This window comes from Scyliorhinus canicula, chromosome 10, assembly GCF_902713615.1.
Source record: "Scyliorhinus canicula chromosome 10, sScyCan1.1, whole genome shotgun sequence".
Classification (NCBI taxonomy): domain Eukaryota; kingdom Metazoa; phylum Chordata; class Chondrichthyes; order Carcharhiniformes; family Scyliorhinidae; genus Scyliorhinus; species Scyliorhinus canicula.
In genome coordinates, this window is record NC_052155.1 from 5,700,665 (window position 1) to 5,722,751 (window position 22,087).

A 22,087-nucleotide genomic window follows, 5' to 3' on the forward strand; every position below is an offset into this window, starting at 1 on the left:
TCCACAACCTCCCCTGGCAACGTGTTCCAGACACTCACCACCCTCTGTGTAAAAAACCTGCCTCGCACATCTCCTCTAAACTTTGCCCCACGGACCTTAAATCTATGCCCCCTGGCGACTGACCCAGGTCCACAGGTCACTGAAAGGGGCAACACAGGTGGAGAAGGTAGTCAAGAAGGCATACGGCATGCTTGCCTTCATTGGCCGGGGCATTGAGTATAAGAATTGGCAAGCCATGTTGCAGCTGTATAGAACTTTAGTTAGGCCACACTTGGAGTATAGTGTTCAATTCTGGTCACCACACTACCAGAAGGATGTGGAGGCTTTAGAGAGGGTGCAGAAGAGATTTACCAGGATGTTGCCTGGTATGGAGGGCATTAGCTATGAGGAGTGGTTGAATAAACTTGTTTTGTTCTCACTGGAACGACGGAGGTTGAGGGGTGACCTGATAGAGGTCTACAAAATTATGAGGGGCATAGACAGAGTGGATAGTCAGAGGCTTTTCCACAGGGTAGAGGGGCCAATTACTAGGGGGCATAGGTTTAAGGTGTGAGGGACAAGGTTTAGAGGAGATGTACGAGGTAAGTTTTTTACACAGAGGGTAGTGGGTGCCTGGAATTCGCTGCCGGAGGAGGTGGTGGAAGCAGGGACGATAGTGACATTTAAGGGGCATCTTGACAAATACATGAATAGGATGGGAATAGAGGGACACGGACCCAGAAAGTGTAGAAGATTTTAGTTTAGACGGGCTGCATGGTTAGCGCAGGTTGGAAGGCCGAAGGGCCTGTTCCTGTGCTGTACTTTTCTTTGATGTGGAGATGCCGGCGTTGGACTGGGGTGAGCACAGTAAGAAGTCTTACAACACCAAGTTAAAGTTCAACATGTTTTGTTTCAAACACTAGCTTTTGGAGCACTGCTCCTTCACCTGACTTCTTACTGTGCTTTTCTTTGTTCTTTGTTGTTCTGCAGCAAACAGCCTAAAATGAAAGTAAAAAGCTGACAGACAGCCCAGCTCCACCCACTGTCTGACATCACTGCAGTAATAAACACTCATTTCTTAAAGGTACTCTCACTACAGATATTTATATACACACCCATTTATAAACACCCATTTCTTAAAGGTACTCGCACATGACATACAAGACAGGGGTGCCCGCAGTCACCTATGTTGACTCTTAGAGGGTCGGCAGAGTGGCAGGGGATTATAAGGGGACAGAGGGAGCATTGGGTGTCGCTGACCTCTTGCTGTATGTTTAGGATCCACTGGAGCGTATGGGAAGGATTATGGGCCTGCTGCGGAGGTTTGGCGAGTTGTCGGGATATAAATTGAATGTAGGAGCTTTTCCCAGTGAATGAACTGGGACAGCGAGCTAATTTAGCGGGGATGCCATTTAAGGTGTCGAGGGATAGGTTCAGGTATTTGCGGATTCAGATAGCGAGGGAATGGATGGGGCTCCAGAAGTGGAATGTTATAACCTGCCTGCTTACCACCGGCTGGGGACTAATGGCAATCCCACAATCCTTTGGGAGCATGAGCTTCCTGAATGAGTGCGGGGGGGGGGGGGGGGGGGGGGGGGGGGGGGGTAGAAATCCTCAGCAGAGTCCCTGCATAAATATAGCTGGCCAGTATGGAACCAGCGAGAGAGGAGTGAGCAGCAAGGAAGTTGCTGCTGCTGTTGTATATATATGTTATTATAAATAAATGTTATTTCTTTCTCTCCTTCAACTTGTGCTGGATTCTTCGTGGCCCTCACAAAACGGAACTAAACGAAGCTGGTGGAGGAGGCCAGAGAGGATCTTAAGAGGTGTGATACACGGCACTTAACGTTGGCGGGGAGGGTCCAAGTTGTGAAAATGAATAATCTGCCGAGGTTCTTGTTTATTTTTCAGGCTCTCCCGATCTTTATACCAAAGACCTTTTTTCGGAAATTGGACATGATCATTTCGGACTTTGTGTGGGTGGGGAAGGTGCTGAGGGTGGGGAACACCCTGTTACAGAGGCACAGGCAGCGGGGAGGTGTTTGGTGTTGCCGAGCCTGCTTCATTATTACTGGGTGGTGAATATGGAAAAGGTGCGGCGATGGTGGGAAGGAAAAGGGATGGGATGGAGGAGGAATCTTTAGGGGGTCCAGTGTAAGGGCAATGGTGATGGCAGTGTTGCCAATGGCACCGAGTAGATATTTGGGGAGCACTGTGGTGCAATCCATGGTGAAGATTTGGAATCAGTTGAGGAAGCATTTTAAGGTGGAGGGGATGTCAGTGTTAACGCCGCTGTGCATGCATCATGGGTTTGAGCTGGGGGGGGGGGGGTTGTATAGTGTAGACAAGAGGTGGAGGGAAGTAGCGTTGGTCAAGGTGAGGGATCTGTCTGGGAGGACGGGTTTGCCAGTCTGGAGGAGCTAAGGGAGAGGGTAGAGCTGCCGAGGGGGAGTGAGTTCAGGTATCTGCAGGTTAGGGACTTTGCGCGAAAGGACTGGAGGGGGTTCCCTCGGTTGCCGGGATACACCCTACTGGAGCGACTGCTGCTCCTGCATGTGGAAGGGGAGGGAAGAATTGGGGGTATATACAAGTGGCTGGGGGAGCACGGAGGCAAGCGGGTGGAGAATCATAGAATTTACAGTGTAGAAGGAGGCCATTTGGCCCATCGAGTCTGCACTGGCTCTTGGAAAGTACACCCTACTTAAGCCCACACCTCCACCGTATCCCAATAAGCCAGTAACCCCACCTAACCTTTTTTTTAGGAAACTAAGGACAATTTAGCATGGTCAATGCACCTAACCTGCCCATCTTTGGACTTTGGGGGGAAACCGGAGCTCCCGGAGGAAACCCACGCAGACACGGGGAGAACTTGCAGACTCTGCACAGACAGTGAACCAAGCCGGCAATTGAACCTGGAGCTGTGAAGCAATTGTGCTAGCCACTGTGCTGCCGTGCTGCCTGTGAAGTTCAAGGAGAAATGAGAAGGGGAGTTGGGAATGGAGATCAATTGGGGAATATGGAGTGAGGCACTGTGAAGGGTAAACGGGACCTCCTCCTGTGCAAGGATGAACCTGATTTTGTTTAAGATGGTGCACAGGGTGCATATGACTCAGGCGAGAATGTGTGGATTGTTCCAGGGGCAGGCAGATGCATGTGAGAGGTGTGGGCGGGGGCCAGCGAATCACAAATTCATGTTCTGGGATTGTGAAAAATTGGGAAGATTCTGGGTGGGAGTGGTTGCGGTCTTAGCCAGGATAGTGGAGGAGGAGGTGGACCCAGATCCTTTGGTGGTGATAGTTCGGGTTTCAGAGAAGCCGGAGTTCATAGAGAGGAGGAAGGCCAATGTCGTGCCTTTCGCCTCTCTGATTGATTGGCGGCAAATCTTACTGGAAAAGCGGTCGACATTGCCACTGGGGGTGGCGGCATGGTTGGGTGACCTGTACGACTTGGAAAAGATAACATTTGAGTTAAGAGGGCTCAACACAGGGGTTTGAGGAAAGGTGGGGGATGCTTGTGACAGTGTTGGAGGAGCTGTTCTCCGAGGAGGGCGGGTGGGAGGGTGAAAAAGTTGTACAAACTTTACAATTGATTGTTTGGAAGCATGTTTCCGGTGGTGCGTATTGGCTGTAACCTGTCTTGATGCATGTTTGCAATAAAATACATTTTAAAAAGAGGTTACAGGGCCACGGGGATGGGGTGGGTGCTCTGTCGGAGGGACAGTACACACTCGATGGGCAGAATGGCCTCCTTCTGCAGTGCAGTAATGCTATGTCAGGGAGAATTGAGTGAGGCTTGCTGGGGTCAGCCTGTGGGATTGGCTACAGTCAGGCGCTGGGGTCGTGACCTATGACGCGATGTGAATAGGCTGTACCCGCTGAGCGGGAGGGGCGGGGCCAGACCCGCACATGCGCAGTGCCAGCCGGAAGAGGCTCAGCTGCTGCCACAACTGTAACAAAAGTTGTAGCAAAATCCGTGCCCCTGGTCCCACTGACAGGCAGCAGCCGCAATCACATTCATCAATGAATGAATGGCAGAGAGCGAGGAGGAAAACCTGCAGAAACAAGTGAGTAAACTGCGGGGCAAGGATCTGACAGGCAACACCTGCATTTCGGTAGCGCCGCTCACAGCCTCTGGCAGTTCCAGGGCTCCTCGCAACCACTCGAGAGCCGGGAGGGTGGCGTTCCCTCCGGACATGTGGCTGCTCATTTGTACCGATGCTGGATGGACATCTTTCAGATTCACTTGACAGGGACCAAGGCATCAGCTGAAAGCTAGCCCTCCCTCAGTCCTGACCCTCTGACAGTGCAGCACTCCCTCAGTACTGACCCTCTGACAGTGCAGCACTCCCTCAGTACTGACCCTCTGACAGTGCAGCACTCCCTCAGTACTGACCCTCTGACAGTGCAGCACTCCCTCAGTACTGACCCTCTGACAGTGCGGCACTCCCTCAGTACTGACCCTCTGACAGTGCAGCACTCCCTCAGTACTGACCCTCTGACAGTGCAGCACTCCCTCAGTACTGACCCTCTGACAGTGCGGCACTCCCTCAGTACTGACCCTCTGACAGTGCAGCCCTCCCTCAGTACTGACCCTCTGACAGTGCAGCACTCCCTCAGTACTGACCCTCTGACAGTGCGGCGCTCCCTCAGTACTGACCCTCTGACAGTGCGGCACTCCCTCAGTACTGACCCTCTGACAGTGCAGCTCTCCCTCAGTACTGACCCTCTGACAGTGCAGCACTCCCTTAGTACTGACCCTCTGACAGTGCAGCACTCCCTCAGTACTGACCCTCTGACAGTGCAGCCCTCCCTCAGTACTGACCCTCTGACAGTGCGGCACTCCCTCAGTACTGACCCTCTGACAGTGCGGTACTCCCTCAGTCTTGACCCTCTGACAATGCGGCACTCCCTCAGTACTGACCCTCTGACAGTGCGGCACTCCCTCAGTACTGACCCTCTGACAGTGCGGCACTCCCTCAGTACTGACCCTCTGACAGTGCGGCACTCCCTCAGTACTGACCCTCTGACAGTGCAGCACTCCCTCAGTACTGACCCTCTGACAGTGCAGTACTCCCTCAGTACTGACCCTCTGACAGTGCAGCACTCCCTCTACTGACCCTCTGACAGTGCAGCATTCCCTCAGTACTGACCCTCTGACAGTGCGGCACTCCCTCAGTACTGACCCTCTGACAGTGCGGCACTCCCTCAGTACTGACCCTCTGTCAGTGCGGCCCTCCCTGAATACTGACCCCTCCCTCAGTACTGACCCTCTGTCAGTGCGGCCCTCCCTGAATACTGACCCTCTGACAGTGTAGCACTCCCTCAGTACTGACCCTTTGACAGTGTAGCACTCCCTCAGTACTGACCCTCTGACAGTGCGGCCCTCCCTCAGTACTGACCCTCTGACAGTGCAGCCCTCCCTCAGTACCGACCCTCTGGCAGTGCAGTCCTCCCTCAGTACTGACCCTCTGACAGTGCAGCACTCCCTCAGTACTGACCCTCTGACAGTGCAGCCCTCCCTCAGTACTGACCCTCTGACAGTGCAGCCCTCCCTCAGTCCTGACCCTCTGACAGTGCAGCCCTCCCTCAGTACTGACCCTCTCACAGTGCAGCACTCCCTCAGTACTGACCCTCTGACAGTGCAGCACTCCCTCAGTACTGACCCTCTGACAGTGCGGCACTCCCTCAGTACTGACCCTCTGACAGTGCAGCCCTCCCTCAGTACTGACCCTCTGACAGTGCAGCACTCCCTCAGTACTGACCCTCTGGCAGTGCAGTACTCCCTCAGTACTGACCCTCTGACAGTGCAGCTCTCCCTCAGTACTGACCCTCTGACAGTGCAGCACTCCCTTAGTACTGACCCTCTGACAGTGCAGCACTCCCTCAGTACTGACCCTCTGACAGTGCAGCCCTCCCTCAGTACTGACCCTCTGACAGTGCGGCACTCCCTCAGTACTGACCCTCTGACAGTGCGGTACTCCCTCAGTCTTGACCCTCTGACAATGCGGCACTCCCTCAGTACTGACCCTCTGACAGTGCGGCACTCCCTCAGTACTGACCCTCTGACAGTGCGGCACTCCCTCAGTACTGACCCTCTGACAGTGCGGCACTCCCTCAGTACTGACCCTCTGACAGTGCAGCACTCCCTCAGTACTGACCCTCTGACAGTGCAGTACTCCCTCAGTACTGACCCTCTGACAGTGCAGCACTCCCTCTACTGACCCTCTGACAGTGCAGCATTCCCTCAGTACTGACCCTCTGACAGTGCGGCACTCCCTCAGTACTGACCCTCTGACAGTGCGGCACTCCCTCAGTACTGACCCTCTGTCAGTGCGGCCCTCCCTGAATACTGACCCCTCCCTCAGTACTGACCCTCTGTCAGTGCGGCCCTCCCTGAATACTGACCCTCTGACAGTGTAGCACTCCCTCAGTACTGACCCTTTGACAGTGTAGCACTCCCTCAGTACTGACCCTCTGACAGTGCGGCCCTCCCTCAGTACTGACCCTCTGACAGTGCAGCCCTCCCTCAGTACCGACCCTCTGGCAGTGCAGTCCTCCCTCAGTACTGACCCTCTGACAGTGCAGCACTCCCTCAGTACTGACCCTCTGACAGTGCAGCCCTCCCTCAGTACCGACCCTCTGGCAGTGCAGTCCTCCCTCAGTACTGACCCTCTGACAGTGCAGTACTCCCTCAGTACTGACCCTCTGACAGGGCAGCACTCCCTCAGTACTGATCCTCTGGCAGTGCGGCACTCCCTCAGCACTGACCCTCTGACAGTGCAGCACTCCCTCAGTACTGACCCTCTGGCAGTGCAGCACTCCCTCAGTACTGTTCCTCTGACAGTGCAGCCCTCCCTCAGTACTGACCCTCTGACAGTGCAGCACTCCCTCAGTGCTGTCTATCTGACAGTGCAGCCCTCCCTCAGTACTGACCCTCTGGCAGTGTAGCACTCCCTCAGTACTGACCCTCTGACAGTGCAGCACTCCCTCAGTACTGACCCTCTGACAGTGCAGCACTCCCTCAGTACTGACCCTCTGACAGTGCAGCACTCTCTCAGTACTGACCCTCTGACAGTGCAGCACTCCCTCAGTACTGACCCCCTGACAGTGCAACTGTCCCTCAGTACAACTGACCCTCAGTACTGACCCTCTGACAGTGTGGCACTCCCTCATTACTGACCCTCTGACAGTGCAGCACTCCCTCAGTACTGACCTCTGCCTCAGTACGGATCCTCTCTCAGTGCAGCACTCCCTCAGTACTGATCCTGCATCACAGCCTGGTATGGCAACTGCTCAGCCCAAGACTGCAAGAAACTTCAGAGAGTCGTGAACACCGCTCAGTTCATCACACGAACCTGCCTCCCATCCATTGACTCCATCTACACCTCCCGCTGCCGGGGGAAAGCGGGCAGCATAATCAAAGACCCCTCCCACCCGGGTTACTCACTCTTCCAACTTCTTCCATCGGGCAGGAGATACAGAAGTCTGAGAACACGTACCAACAGACTCAAAAACAGCTTCTTCCCCACTGTCACCAGACTCCGAAACAACCCTCTTATGAACTTACCTGATTAACACTACACCCCTGTATGCTTCACCCGATGCCGATGTCTATGTATTTACACTGTGTACCTTGTGTTGCCCTATTATGTATTTTTATTTTATTTAATTTACATGTACTTAATGATCTGTTTGTGCTGCTTGCAGAAAAGTACTTTTCACTGTACCTCGGTACACGTGACAATAAACAAATCCAATCCAATATACTGTCTAGAGTTTAGAAGAATGAGGGGATATCTAATTGAGGTGTACAAGATGGACAAAGCAGACATGGAGCGGATGCTTCCTCTTATGGGGCATTTGTGCCCATTTTTCATTTTTTCCAATTAAGGGGCAATTTAGTGTGGCCAATCCACCCACCCTGCACATCTTTGGGTTGTGGGGGCGAAACCCATGCAAACACGGGGAGAATGTGCAAATTCCACACGGACAGTGACCTGGGGGCCAGGATCTAACCTGGGACCTCAGCGCCGTGAGGCAGCAGTGCTAACCACTGCACCACCGTGCTGCCCTTGTGGGGCATTCTAGAATGAGAGGTGATCGTTTCAGGATAAGAGGCAACAGATTTGAGGAGAAGCGATTTCTGCCAGAGGGCTGTCAACCTGTGGAATTTGCTGCCCTGGGGTGCGGTGGAGTTAGACAGATTTTTAATTGGTCATGGGTTGAAGGGTTATGGAGAACGGGCAGGACGGTGGAGTTAAGGCCAGGATAAGATCAGCCAGGATTGAATGGTAGAGCAGACGCGATGGGCCAAATGGCCTAATTCTACTCCTATATCGTATGAAGTTATAAGTGTCCAGGATTTTCTGAAATAATAACACTCAGTGATCGATACTGTCTTTTATTAATACACAAATTATCTAGCAATTTGTGATGGAGATATCCCACGTGTAATGTTCTTGTCGGATGGTCTGATTACAAGAACACTTGTAGCTAAAGCTATAAACAGTTTATTAAAATTAACTGGGTGAACTATATACAAAACAGGGCAGCAGGTCAGCAGGTCATGCACTGGTTAGCATTGCTGCCTTATGGCGCTGAGGTCTCGGGTTCAATCCCGGCTCTGGGTCACTGTCCGTGTGGAGTTTTCACATTCTTCCCGTGTTTGTGTGGGTTTCGTCCCCAAAAGATGTGCAGGTTAGGTGGATTGGCCATGCTAAATTGCCCCTTTAAAAAAAAACTATATGCAAAACAACAGATGAGGAACAGTATGATCACGCACAAGCGACCTCTCACTTTCAGCTCCTGAGTCAGTCAGAAGTCACCTGACTCTAACATTCACTTATACACTAATGAGACTCCTAGTGGTCAGCCAGTGAATTACAACACAACCATAAGATCACCACACCGTGAATTAATCAAGTTAAATCACTGGGAAGTTAATTTTCCATTAAACTGGTCCTGGAACGCTCTGTCTGGTACTGAACAGTATACCTATCTATTTCATGGCGTGATAATTGTGGATTGCCATCGGAAAAACCTCTCTGGCCCAGAAAACAAATGTGGAGACTCATTCCTTCAGTTAGTGAAATTGTGAGAGATTTAAAAAATGCTAAATTATAAATTAAATATTATTACTCAATCAAATCCTTCCATCCTTCTCCTTAATTTCATTTCTGGTTTGACTAATGATTAATTTCCTCGTCCCTCTGTTTTTTTTCTCAATCCTTAAAACTCATTGATTAAGACGTGGATTGTTAGTCTCGTTGTTCTCTGATGTCCCAAAAGGCCCGTTGCCAAACCCCCCCCCCCCCCCCCCACCCTGCTGTGCTGTTCCCCCTGGTAACACTATGCACAAAATAATTTCGGAATCTAAATGTGCCCGAATCTAACAGTTGCCAAATCTGGGGCAGTGTCTCCTGGTCTGAATATACCAGGTTTGTGGTGGTTGAAAGTTCGGTTCGGGATTTTAGCCGACCCCCTTCAAAGTTCAGGTTATAAATTGCTGCCGAAAAAAATAAATGATGTTTCAATAAGTTTGCATTTGTTAACGGTGCATTTCTTTTTCCCATCAGATTGATGAGATCGAAGCACTGGCATCAATCTATGAAGATGAATGGTGTGTCATCGATGAGGCTTCAAGGATATTTTGCATCAGGATTGTGGATGAATTAGATCACCCGAAATGGACCATTTGTTTACAGGTACGGCACTCGCTCAAATTGCTGCCTTTGGTATTCCATCCTTGCTAAGCCAAAGCAAAACTCCCCACGTGCACCTGGTTCTGGTTACACACCCAGTGGGTTGTGGGTGCTACATCATTGAATACACTTCAGGCTGGGATAGACAGATTCTTGCTCTGTCAGGGAATTGAGAGATTTGGGAAGCGGATTGGAAAATGGAGTTGAACTCCAGGATCAGCCACATGGTCCACTACTGCTCCGATTTATTATAGTAAGAAGTCTTACAACACCAGGTTAAAGTCCAACAGGTTTGTTTCAAACACGAGCTTTCAGAGCACTGCTCCTTCCTCGGGTGAATGAAGAGGTACGTTCCAGAAACATTTATAGAGACAAAGTCAGAGATGCCAGACAGTGCTTGGAATGCGAACATTTGCGGGTAATCAAATCATTACAGATCCAGAGATAGGGGTAACCCCAGGTTAAAGAGGTGTGAATTGTCTCAAGCCAGGACAGTTGGTAGGATTTTGCAAGTCCAGGCCAGATGGTGGGGGGTGAATGTAATGCGACATGAATCCCAGGTCCCGGTTGAGACCGTACCCATGTGTGCGGAACTTAGCTATAGGTTTTCGCTCGGCAATTCTGCGTTGTCGCGTGTCCTGAAGGCTGCCTTGGAGAACGCTTACCCGGAGATCAGAGGCTGAATGTCCTTGACTGCTGAAGTGTTCCCCGACTAGAAGGGAACATTCCTGCCTGGTGATTGTCGCACGTTGCCCGTTCATCCGTTGCCGCAGTGTCTGCATGGTCTCGCCAATGTACCACGCTTCGGGACATCCTTTCCTGCAGCGTATGAGGTAGACTACATTGGTCGAGTCGCACGAGTATGTGCCGCGTACCTGGTGGGTGGTGTTACCACGTGTAATGGTTGTATCCAGGTCGATGATCTGGCACGTCTTGCAGAGATTGCCATGGCAGGGTTGTGTGGTGTCGTGGTCGCTGTTCTGAAGGCTGGGTAGTTTGCTGCAAACAATGGTTTGTTTGAGGTTGCGTGGTTGTTTGAAGGCAAGTAGTGGGGGTGTGGGGATGACCTTGGCAAGATGTTCATCTTCGGGGAATACTTCAGCAGTCAAGGGCATTCAGCCTCTGATCTCCGGGTAAGCGTTCTCCAAGGCGGCCTTCAGGACGCACGACAACGCAGAATCGCCGAGCAGAAACTTATAGCCAAGTTCCGTACACATGGGTACGACCTCAACCGGGACCTGGGATTCATGTCGCATTACATTCACCCCCCCACCATCTAGCCTGGGTTTGCAAAATCCTACCAACTGTCCTGGCTTGAGACAATTGACACCTCTTTAACCTGGGATCACCCCCTATCTCTGGATCTGTAATGATTTGATTACCTGCAAATGCTCGCATTCCAAGCATTGTCTGGCATCTCTGACTTTGTCTATATAAATGTTTCTGGGACATACCTCTCCATTCACCTGAGGAAGGAGCTGCGCTCCGAAAGCTGGTGTTTGAAACAAACCTGTTGGACTTTAGCCTGGTGTTGTAAGACTTCTTACTGTGCTCACCCCAGTCCAACGCCGCATCTCCACATCATGGCTACCACCGATTTATTATGTTCTGTTTTTATATTCACTGACGGGATGCAGGCATCGCTGGCCCCAGCATTTATTGTTCATTCCTAATTGCCCATGAGAAGGTGGTGGTGAGCTGCCTTCTTGAGCCGCTGCAGTCCATGTGGTGTAGGTACACCCAGAGTGCTGTTAGGGAGGGAGTTCCAGGGTGTTGCCCCAGCGACAGTGAAGGAGCGGCCGATATATTTCCAAGTCAGGGTGGTGAGTGACTTGGAGGGGAACCTCCAGGTGGTGGGGTTCCCAGGTATCTGCTGCTCTTGTCCTTCTAGATGGCAGTGGTCGTGTGTTTGGAAGGTGCTGCCTAAGGAGCCTTGGTGAGTTACTGCAGGGCATCTTGTAGATGGTACACACGGCTGCCACTGTGTGTCGATGGTGGAGGGTTTGAATGTTTGTGGAAGAGGGAGCAATCAAGCGGGGCTGCTTTGTCCTGGATGGTGTCGAGCTTCTTGAGTGTTGGAGCTGCACTCATCCAGGCAAGTGGGGTGTATTGCATTACAATCCTGATGGTGGACAGGCTTTGGGGGGTCAAGAAGTGAGTTACTCGCTGTAGGATTCCTAGCCTTTGACCTGCCCTGGTAGCCACCATATTAATGTAGCTGGGTCCAATTCAGTTTCTGATCAATGGTAACCCCCAGAATGTTGATTGTGGGAGATTCAGTGATGGTAATGCCATTGAATGTAAAGGGGCGATGGTTAGATCCACTCTTGTAGCAGATGGTCATTGCCTGGCACTTATGTGGCACAAATATGATTTGCCACTTGTCAGCCCAAGCCTGGATATTGTCCAGGTCTTGCTTCTTTTGGACATGGACTGCTTTATTATCTGAGAAGTCAGGAATGGTGCAGAACCTTGTGTAATCATCAGTGAATATCCCCACTTCTGACCATATGTTGGAAGGACGGCCTTTGGTGAAGCAGCTGAAGATGGTTGGGCCTAGGACACTACCCTGAGGAACTCCTGCAGTGATGTCCTGGAGCTGAGATGACTGACCTCAACAACCACAACCGCCTTCCTTTGTGCCGGGTTTGACTCCATCCAGGGGAGAGTTTCCCCCCAGATTCCCATTGACTCCAGTTTAGCTCGGGCTCCTTGATGCCACACTCGGTCAAATGCTGCCGTGATGTCAAGGGCAGTCACTCACACCTCACCTCTGGCATTCAGCAGTCTTGTCCATGTTTGAACCTGTTGCCTTTACGCTGTTACTACCAACAACAATAACTTGCATTGATATACCACCTTTTAACATAATTAAAATAAATCCCAAGATGCTTCACAGGAGCAATGATGAAACAGAATTTGACACTGGCCACATGAGGAAATGTTGAGACACATGGCCGAAAGCGTGGTCAAAGAGAAGTTGGTCAATAATTATGCAAAGCTCTAGTTACAAATACTTGTGAAGTTGAAGTAAGGATTTATTCAGGAAGATGGCTTTTAAAAAACTTTAAAAACTGGATAAATCTGCAAGATGTTGTTGTTGAAAGAGGTAGAATATTTTTTCTTAATTTGTTTTCTTTAGAAATCTAGATGAGGAGACATTTGTCCTAAACTTTGAATCTTGATGCTTGCAATAGAATATTTAACTACCGACTGCTTAAAATGCTTAGAACTCACTACTACGTGACGTGTGTCAGCAATGTGGAAAATTAACAAGATTAATAGTGAACTGGCAAATATGTCGCACTGTCTCCCTGGTCAGCCAGAGTTTCGACAGCATGCCCGGTCCGCCAGGTCCTTGAATGACAGGCACTGCTGGTACACGTGAAGCCTCATGCGGAGCCTCCTTGACACCACCTCCTCCTTGCCCTGTTGATCTGCTTGCTCTCAATCCTGGGTGGCTGCCTCCTTTCCCTCAGTGGCACGCTCCGTTGCTGCAGCTTCGAGCAGCGCCTGCTCGTACAGCTGCAGGCCAATCCCCCAGGGCTGCGGGGACTGGCAGGAAGGCCACCGTTGCTGGTTGAATTCCAGCATCCATTGTCTGCAGGGGGTGAAAGATGGAAACTAAATAACAGAAAAGTAACATGACTAGCAGGCACCTAGAGGAACAATGAGATGCAATTTGCCCAGTAACAAGATTAGTAGGCATGTAGAGACATTGAGGTGGGAACGGCCATATCAAAAACATTTTTTATCAGAGCTCAGTGGGGCTATATAAATGATGACTTCTAAATGCATGGGATTTGGAGGAGATAGACAGCAGAATCTAGAGATGGGAATATCAGTGAGATTGAACAGTATAACTGCGAGCACTCTCATTGGGTGGTTCTCCATCTAACAGCCCGGAAGGCCAGTTCCACCTGTGACCTGACCCACTGAGGCCTGTTCCATCTAACATTTGAAACCACAGCAGATTGCAGACATTCTCCTCCAAAAGAAGCAGTTTTGTGCCTTGGCTGAACCAGGAAAAAATATTTCCCAGACATGGTGAGCTGAGTGATATTGTGTGGTAATTATTAACTGGATTTGACCTACAGAGTTACCAAAATTGGATGTTGTTTGGCAAAAAGGGTGTCTCAAGTGAGTTCAGGGAACATGGGTATGTTTTGAGAACAAGAGGCAATTTTAGATAAAACGGTGGCCCGGTGGTTAGCACTGCTGCCTCACAGCGCCAGGGACCCGGGTTCGATTCCCGGCTTGGGTCACTGTCTGTGCGGAGTCTGCACGTTCTCTCCGGGTCTGCATGGGTGTCCTCCGGGTGCTCCGGTTTCCTCTTCAGAGTCCAAAGATGTGCAGGTTAGGTGGGGTTACGGGGATAGGACAGGGGGTGTACCTAGGCAGGGTGCACTTTCAGAAGGTTGGTGCAGTCTTGATGGGCTGAATGGCCTCCATCTGCCCTGTCTGGATTCTATGGGATTCTACTCCACTAAGAACCAGTGTTCCAAGATATCCTTTGGGGTTTTCAAATCATAGAATTTCTACAGTTTTCAGACACTCTCCTGGGTAACATCAGCGAGATACTTAATAAGTGTTTGAGGCCAGTAGAAAGAAATGGTTCCAGCACAAAAGGAGATAATTTGCCCCATCATGTCCGCACAAAGAGCAATGAGCCCGGTGTCATTGCCCCGCCTCTTCTCCACAGCCCTGCAAAGTTTTCCTCTTCGGATTATGATCCAATTCTCTCTCAATAACCAGAATTGAATCTGCCTCCACCACACTTTCAGACAGTACATTCCAGATCCTAACCACTCACTATGTGAATCTGCCTCCACCACACTCACAGACAGTACATTCCAGACCCTAACCACTCGCTGTGTGAATCTGCCTCCACCACACTCACAGACAGTACATTCCAGATCCTAACCACTCGCTGTGTGAATCTGCCTCCACCACACTCACAGACAGTACATTCCAGATCCTAACCACTCGCTGTGTGAATCTGCCTCCACCACACTCACAGACAGTACAAATGAGGCTCAGATTGACTAACATCAATGAGTTGGACCAAATGTCCAGTTTCTGTGCTGTCGATAGAAAAGTCATCAGTATAATGAATGTTTGCATGTTTTTCTGCCTAGGTGATCCTTCCTTCAGAATACCCGTCAGCTGCTCCACCTGTCTATCAGTTAAAGTAAGCAATAGAACTTCCATTGTGTATTTATAATCTTTAATATTGTTGAAATTAGAGACATGTTGCCGAAGCTTTTCATCTGGCACTCCTCAGGACAAACACAAGAATACCAAATTTCAAACGGTCAGAATAATTTACACCACAGGACAAAAGGGTGCTGATTGGATGGCTGGTCAACTCTGATGGCTCAGGGTCGCTATGAAAAAAGCCATGGGGAACGTTCAGCTCACCAAGTTCCCGGGTAATTCAAAAGAGGCGCAAAGCTTGAACACATTCCTTTTGTTTTCAGAGAACGGGACCCTGTATATGAATGAATTTCACTTCTAACAAGTGTAAATGAGCTAGGTTATGAGCTCGACTAATTATCTGAAATAGGCACACTCAGGATTGTTTAGCAAGTGTTGCCCAATTGCGTCTCCGGGCGACCAGGGAGGCAAAGGCCAGGACATTGGCCTCTTTCATTCCCTGAACTCCCGGCTCTTCTGACACCCCAAAGATCGCCACCTCTGGACTCGGCACCACCCGCGTACCTAGCACCTTGGACATTGCCTTGGCAAACCCCTGCCAGAACCCTCCAAGCTTCGGGCATGCCCAAAACATGTAGACATGGTTAGCTGGGCTTCCCGCAAAACTGTCTTCTACCCCGTAAAACTTGCTCATCCTCGCCGCCCTCATATGTGCCCGGTGTACCACCTTAAACTGGATTAAACTGAGCCTGGCACATGATGAGGAGGAACTGACTCTATTTAGGGCTTCCGCCCACAGATCCGGCTCTAACTCTCCTCCTAACTCCTCCTCCCATTTGCCCTTAAGCTCCTTCACCGGGGTTTCCTCCGCCTCTTACAGCTCCTGGTAGATATCCGACACCTTACCCTCCCCCACCCAGGTACCAGAAACTACTCTCTCCTGTATCCCCCGTGGAGGCAGCAGCGGCAAAGCCCATAATCCCCTTTTTAACCCAACTCGTTAAATCTCAGCAAACCTTTACATCCTCTGAGGCCACTGACTGGCGCTGTTGATGGGAATTAAGACCGAAAATGGTTCCAAATTCAAGCACAGTTCCAGAAAATGCTGGAACGCCAGTGAATGTGGAAAGAGGTTGACTTTGGTGATGGTGCAATTGCAGAAGGTGTACGTCCCACCACCCGCATCAAAGATGACGCAGATCTAATAAGGCCAGGAGTGAAGATGTGCCTCTTCTGGATTAGAGTCCCGGGGCAGTGACAATGTTCCTCTTTAACTTGGATTTGAGCAAACAGTGTAGCACCCCCCCAGTACTGACCCTCTGACAGTGCGGCACCCCCCCAGTACTGACCCTCTGACAGTGTAGCACCCCCCCAGTACTGACCCTCTGACAGTGCGGCACTCCCTCAGTACTGACCCTCTGACAGTGCGGCACTCCCTCAGTACTGACCCTCTGACAGTGCAGCACTCCCTCAGTACTGACCCTCTGACAGTGCGGCATTCCCTCAGTACTGACACTCGGACAGTGCAGCACCCCCTCAGTACTGACCATCTGACAGTGCAGCACCCCCTCAGTACTGACCCTCTGACAGTGCGGCATTCCCTCAGTACTGACACTCGGACAGTGCAGCACCCCCTCAGTACTGACCCTCTGACAGTGCGGCACCCCCTCAGTACTGACCCTCGGACAGTGCAGCACTCCCTCAGTACTGACCCTCTGACAGTGCAGTACCCCCTCAGTACTGACCCTCTGACAGTGCAGCACTCCCTCAGTACTGACCCTCTGACAGTGCAGCACTCCCTCAGTACTGACCCTCTGACAGTGCGGCATTCCCTCAGTACTGACACTCGGACAGTGCAGCACCCCCTCAGTACTGACCCTCTGACAGTGCAGCACCCCCTCAGTACTGACCCTCTGACAGTGCAGCACCCCCTCAGTACTGACCCTCTGACAGTGCATCACTTCCTCAGTACTGACCCTCTTACAGTGCATCACTTCTCAGTACTGACCCTCTGACAGTGCATCACTTCCTCAGTACTGACCCTTGGACAGTGCGGCACCCCCTCTGTACTGACCCTCTGACAGTGCGGCGCTCCCTCAGTACTGACCCTCTGACAGTGCGGCACTCCTTCAGTACTGACCCTCTGACAGTGCAGCACTACCTCAGTACTGACCCTCTGACAGTGCTGCACTCCCTCGGTACTGACCCTCTGACAGTGCGGCACTCCCTCAGTACTGACCCACTGACAGTGCGGCACTCCCTCGGTACTGACCCTCTGACAGTGCGGCACTCCCTCAGTACTGACCCTCTGACAGTGCGGCACTCCCTCAGTACTGACCCACTGACAGTGCGGCACTCCCTCAGTACTGACCCTCTGACAGTGCGGCACTCCCTCAGTACTGACCCTCTGACAGTGCAGCACTCTCTCAGTACTGACCCTCTGACAGTGCGGCACTCCCTCAGTACTGACCCTCTGACAATGCGGCACTCCCTCAGTACTGACCCTCTGACAGTGCGGCACTCCCTCAGTACTGACCCTCTGACAGTGCGGCACTCCCTCAGTACTGACCCTCTGACAATGCGGCACTCCCTCAGTACTGACCCTCTGACAATGCGGCACTCCCTCAGTACTGACCCTCTGACAATGCGGCACTCCCTCAGTACTGACCCTCTGACAGTGCAGCACTCCCTCATTACTGACCCTCTGACAGTGCAGCACTCCCTCAGTACTGACCCTCTGACAGTGCGGCACTCCCTCAGTACTGACCCTCTGACAGTGCGGCACTCCCTCAGTACTGACCCACTGACAGTGCAGCACTCCCTCAGTACTGACCCTCTGACAGTGCGGCACTCCCTCAGTACTGACCCTCTGACAGTGCAGCACTCCCTCAGTACTGACCCTCTGACAGTGCAGCGCTCCCTCAGTACTAACCCTCTGACAGTGCAGCACTCCCTCAGTACTGACCCTCTGACAATGCGGCACTCCCTCAGTACTGACCCTCTGACAATGCGGCACTCCCTCAGTACTGACCCTCTGACAGTGCGGCACTCCCTCAGTACTGACCCTCTGACAATGCGGCACTCCCTCAGTACTGACCCTCTGACAATGCGGCACTCCCTCAGTACTGACCCTCTGACAATGTGGCACTCCCTCAGTACTGACCCTCTGACAGTGCAGCACTCCCTCAGTACTGACCCTCTGACAGTGCAGCACTCCCTCAGTACTGACCCTCTGACAGTGCGGCACTCCCTCAGTACTGACCCTCTGACAGTGCAGCACTCCCTCAGTACTGACCCTCTGACAGTGCGGCACTCCCTCAGTACTGACCCTCTGACAGTGCAGCACTCCCTCAGTACTGACCCTCTGACAGTGCAGCGCTCCCTCAGTACTAACCCTCTGACAGTGCAGCACTCCCTCAGTACTGACCCTCTGACAGTGCAGCACTCCCTCAGTACTGACTCTGACAGTGCGGCACTCCCTCAGTACTGACCCTCTGACAGTGCAGCACTCCCTCAGTACTGACCCTCTGACAGCCCATTGCTCTCTCGGTATCTGCCTACTCCACAAATTATGTTTTTGAAAAATGAATGATCTTGGTTGTTGGACTGTGCTGAAGAATAATTCCTGCAGCTAAAATACAGTTTAAGATTTGCGAAAAAAAAAATTAGATCCGAAATGGAAGTGGGTAAAGTGTGAGAGGAAGAGCTGGAATGAAAATACCGAGGACTCCCTCCCTAACAGCACTGTGGGTACCAGGGGCTGGTTTAGCACTGGGCTAAATCGCTGGCTTTTAAAGCAGGCCAAGGCAGGCCAGCAGCGCAGTTCAATTCCCGCACCAGCCTCCCCGAACAGGTGCCGGAATGTGGCGACTAGGGCTGGTTTAGCACAGTGGGCTGAACAGCTGGCTTGTAAAGCAGAACAATGCCAGCAGCGTGGGTTCAATTCCCATACCAGCCTCCCCGAACAGGAGCTGGAATGTGGCGACTAGGGGCTTTTCACAGTAACTTCATTGAAGACTACTCATGACAATAAGTGATTATTATTATTATTACATGGACTGCAGCGGGTTCAAGAACACAGCTCGCCACCATCTTCGCGAGGGCAATTGGGGAGAGCTGCCAATATCCATATCTTCTGACCAATTTTTTTAAAATGTTACATTTGAAAGACAGTGACCCAGCAAACTTTATCTGAATTGATTTAGATAGAAATTCTGACACAGAAACTTGTGATTTGCCTTTCTAATTACTTGCTGTACTTGCAATGAGAGGGCAGCACAGCAGTTAGCACTGTTGCCTCACAGCTGCAGGGTCCCGGGTTCAGTTACGGCCTCGGGTCACTGTCTGTGTGGAGTCTGCACGTTCTCCCTGTGCCTGCGTGGGTTTGCTCCGGGTGCTCCGGTTTCCTCCCGCAGTCCAAAGATGTGTAGGTTAGGGATTGGCCACGATAAATTACCCTTCGTGTAACTGTTTATGGAGATAGGGTGGAAGTGTGGGCTTAAGTAGGGTGTTCTTTCCAAGGGCTCGTGCAAACTCGATGGGCTGAATGGTAATTTTCACTGTAAATTGATTTCTGTTTGATTTCAGTGCTCCGTGGTTGAGGGGACAGGAGCGTCTATCTCTTTCAAACGGCTTGGAGGAAATCTATCTGTAAGTTGATGTGATGATCTCAAAGCAAATATAAATTCAAATAATGCTCTCGTGTCCACAAGTGTTCATGTTTTCCTTTTACAACAATTCCATTTATCTGGAACTTTTCACAACCTCAGGATTTCACAAAGGCTTTACAGACAGTGAAGTGTTTTTTAAAAGTGTTGGCGGTTTTATAATGTAGGAGCCAATTTCCACACAGCTAGATCCTGCCGACAACAATATGGCGATGGCCAGAGTGATGTTGGTTCAAAGATAAATATTGACCAGGACACTTGGGAAAGCCTCCACGCTCTTTTTCACAATGCAGTGCCGTACATCCACCGGGGAGGGCAGGTGGGACCTCGGTTTAGAGAGTGACACTTCAGTTTCGGAATAGACGCGGGCCATCAGCCGGGATTCTGTGAACTGGGGTGGGATTCTCCGACCCCAGCGTCAATCCTGCCGTTGCCGTGTCCCGAATTCTCCGCCCCCCCTGAGATTCGGCGGGGGCGGGAATCGCGCCGGTTGGCGGGCCCCCCGCGGCGATTCTCTGGCCCGCGAAGTCCTGCCGCTGACAGGCCTCTCCCGCCGGGCGTGGATTAAACCACCTACCTGACCGGCGGGATTGGCGGCGCGGGCGGGCTCCGGGGTCCTGGGGGGGGAAGGGGGTGGGCGGGGCGATCTGACCATGGCGGAGGCAGAAGAGACCCCCTCCCCTGCACATGCGCCGGTATGACGTCAGCAGCCGCTGATGCTCCAGCGCATGCGCGGACTTACACCGGCCGGCGAAGTCCTTTCGGCCCCGGCTGGCGTGGCGCCAAAGGCCGTTCCCGCCAGCCGGCGGAGTGGGAACCACTCCGGCGCGGGCCTAGCCCCTCAATGTGAAGGGTTGGCTCCTAAAGGAGTGGAGAATTCCGCACCTTCGGAGCGGCCCGACGCCGGAGTGGTTCACGCCACTCCAACACGCCGGGACCCCCTGCCCCGCCGGGTAGGGGAGAATCCCGGCCCTGGTGTCTGGTACGGGGCTGTACCCGGAGGAAAGTGTGTACGACACTGAACCACAGCTAACTCTTTTTTAAAAATTTAGAGTACCCAATTATTTTTTTCCAATTAAGGGGCAATGTAGTGTGGCCAATCCACCTACCCTGCATGTCTTCTTGGGTTGTGGGGGTGAGACCCACACAGTCGTGGAGAAAATGTGCAAACTCCACACAGACAGTGACCCGGGGCTGGGATTGAACCCGGGTCCTCGGCACCATGAGGCTGTCGTGCTAGCCACTGTGCCACCGAGCCGCCCTGACAGCTAACAGCTCTCACAGCACTTGTACCGTCTCCTTTTATAAACAAAAACCGGCCAGCTATTGATATTGCTGTCTAGTTTGATAGCTTGATTTACCTGCTCTGGTCTGTGTGTGACTCCAGAGCTGCCTGGTTTTACTTTTCATTTCCCCCTTGTACATGGCCAAGCAGCCACTCAGTTGTGTTCAAGAAAGCACCACAGCGTCAGCTTCTCCAGGGCAGTTAGGGATGGGCAATGGATGCTGGCCTTGTTGGTCATATCCCATCAATTAATTAAAATAAACTATGATATATATTGTGTTGTGATGCCTACTTGTATAGAGGATGGACTGTGCCCGTGGTTTATGCCACTTCTCCATCGAGCATCATCGAGCTTTCTCCTGCGGACATCTTTGAATTGAAGACATGGCCGATCTGTTGGTCCCCTGCCAATTGCAAGCTCGGCAAAGAGCATGGGTGGGCTGCTCCGCTCTGCCGCGCCACATCACCCCGCCGGCGGGATTCTCCATTACGCCGACCGGTCAATGAGGTTTCCCATTGTGGGGCAGACCCACGCCGTCGGGAAACCCCCGGGGCGCCGGTAAAATGGAGCATCCGGCCGGTGGAGAATCCAGCTCCATGTCTTTGGGGATGTGGCCGACACCCCTTCAGCTCCCGTTGTCTCTTGTCGCTGACTCAGAGAGCAAACATGCTGGGGATCGCTGGGGATTCGATATTTGGCACCGTCTTGCCAGAAGATGCCCAATTATTGATTTGAGACAGCGGAGGTGGAAGCTGTTCAGCCACTGCGCTGGTATAAGTTGTGTAGGCTTCGCTGCTCTAAAGGAGAGTGCTTAGAACAGAAGCTACGCCAGGAGCTTTGTATTTTCAGTTAGTTTGCAATTGGTCCATACTTAGATTCCCAACTTTGGCAGTACAGCTGTGGTCTTGGCCAATCCTGGTGCTGAATTTGGTATCGGGGGGCATTATTGCCACAAGTAGTCTTACATTAACACTGCAATGAAGTTACTGTGAAAAGCCCCTAGTTGCCACATTCCGGCGCCTGTTCGGGTACACAGAGGGAGAATTCAGAATGTCCAATTCACCTAACAGCACGTCTTTCGGGACTTGTGGGAGGAAACCGGAGCACCCGGAGGAAACCCACGCAGACACGGGGAGAACGTGCAGACTCCGCGCAAACTGCGCACAGACAGTGACTCAAGCAGGAAACGAACCCGGGACCCTGGCGCTGTGAAGCAACAGTGCTAACCCAGTCCAAGTAAGTGAAGCTGTCAACGACCCCCAGAGTGGAGTCTCTACGTCCTGACCCCGAACGTTAGT

General features: G+C 51.7%; 1 protein-coding gene across 3 annotated transcripts in view; it reads left to right on the forward strand.

Annotated features, from left to right (window-relative positions):
* Positions 1 to 3,864: 3,864 nt before the first annotated feature.
* Positions 3,865 to 22,087, forward strand: part of impact (impact RWD domain protein) — a 60,834-nt gene continuing 42,611 nt past the window's right edge. For all 3 annotated transcript variants that reach the window (XM_038808564.1, XM_038808563.1, XM_038808565.1), the window contains exons 1-4: positions 3,865 to 4,042; positions 9,554 to 9,682; positions 14,818 to 14,870; positions 19,424 to 19,486. In XM_038808564.1, coding sequence (XP_038664492.1) covers positions 4,007 to 4,042; positions 9,554 to 9,682; positions 14,818 to 14,870; positions 19,424 to 19,486 — 281 coding nt within the window. In that variant the 5' untranslated portion in view covers positions 3,865 to 4,006. The remainder of the gene's footprint in view (positions 4,043 to 9,553; positions 9,683 to 14,817; positions 14,871 to 19,423; positions 19,487 to 22,087) is intronic.